Source organism: Sinocyclocheilus anshuiensis, unplaced genomic scaffold (assembly GCF_001515605.1).
Source record: "Sinocyclocheilus anshuiensis isolate Anshui unplaced genomic scaffold, SAMN03320099.WGS_v1.1 C32290818, whole genome shotgun sequence".
Lineage (NCBI taxonomy): Eukaryota > Metazoa > Chordata > Actinopteri > Cypriniformes > Cyprinidae > Sinocyclocheilus > Sinocyclocheilus anshuiensis.
In genome coordinates, this window is record NW_015614311.1 from 1 (window position 1) to 841 (window position 841).

The 841-nt window shown below is 46.3% G+C and overlaps 1 protein-coding gene across 1 annotated transcript; it reads left to right on the forward strand.

Moving 5' to 3' along the window:
• Window positions 1-92: 92 nt before the first annotated feature.
• LOC107682515 (uncharacterized) lies at window positions 93-823 on the forward strand (the record flags this gene model as incomplete). Its single annotated transcript, XM_016478730.1, has 1 exon — window positions 93-823. A coding segment is annotated over exon 1 (731 nt), but the record flags the coding sequence as incomplete, so codon positions are not given.
• Between the last annotated feature and the right edge of the window lie 18 nt (window positions 824-841).

Genomic DNA, 841 nt, shown 5'->3' on the forward strand with positions numbered 1-841 from the left:
AAAAAAGGCGATAATTAAATATGCTTTTTGTTTGTTTCTTTTTCAGAATTTTAACCTACTTCTTCAGTGCCAAAAATACAGAAGAAAACAAAATGGCCAATGGACAGCAAATAACAAAGCTCAGTGTCTCCACCTCTAAGGACGAAGAGGAAATACTCGGAGCTCAAGGCTATCAGCTCATCAATGTTGACCTCAATCAAGGTGCTGGTGGAAACCAGGTCCTTCTGTGGTACAAGAAAGAGTGTGGCAACAGACCTGTGACCAGGATCCAGTTTTCATTCAATGAGAACATGAAACCTGGTCTGGCTGATGCTGGGTATGAGCTGGTCAACCGAGATCTGAACGCAGGAGTTCGTGGAGATCACGTCTTTCTGTGGTACTTCTACGGGAGCACTGAATATGACATTCCTATTGTGAACCTGCAGGTAACCACAGACGCCAAAGAAGAGCCTGCTCTTCTGCAAGATGGCTGGGAAAGGCTGGGCTGTGATCTGAACCGTAATGCAGGAGGAAACTTCATCTACCTGTGGGTGAAGAGAGAGAAGCCGAGCTATATCTGCGAGATCACAGCATCAGTTGACTTCTCTTCTGACAAGCTCCTGTTTCAGATGGGCTACACTCGTGTGGATGAACACACCAATCGAGGCGCTTGTGGAAACCCCGTCTTCCTCTGGTATCGGCGCACAACCGATAAGAGCAAAGCTCTCACTGCTCTTAACATATCCACCTCCCTCCAGGAGGTATCAAAGCTTCAGGCTGAAGGCTTTAAAAAGCTCAGTGTTAATCTCAATAAAGGAACCAGTGGAAAAGATGTCTACGCCTGGCACAAGAAAGAAGGATG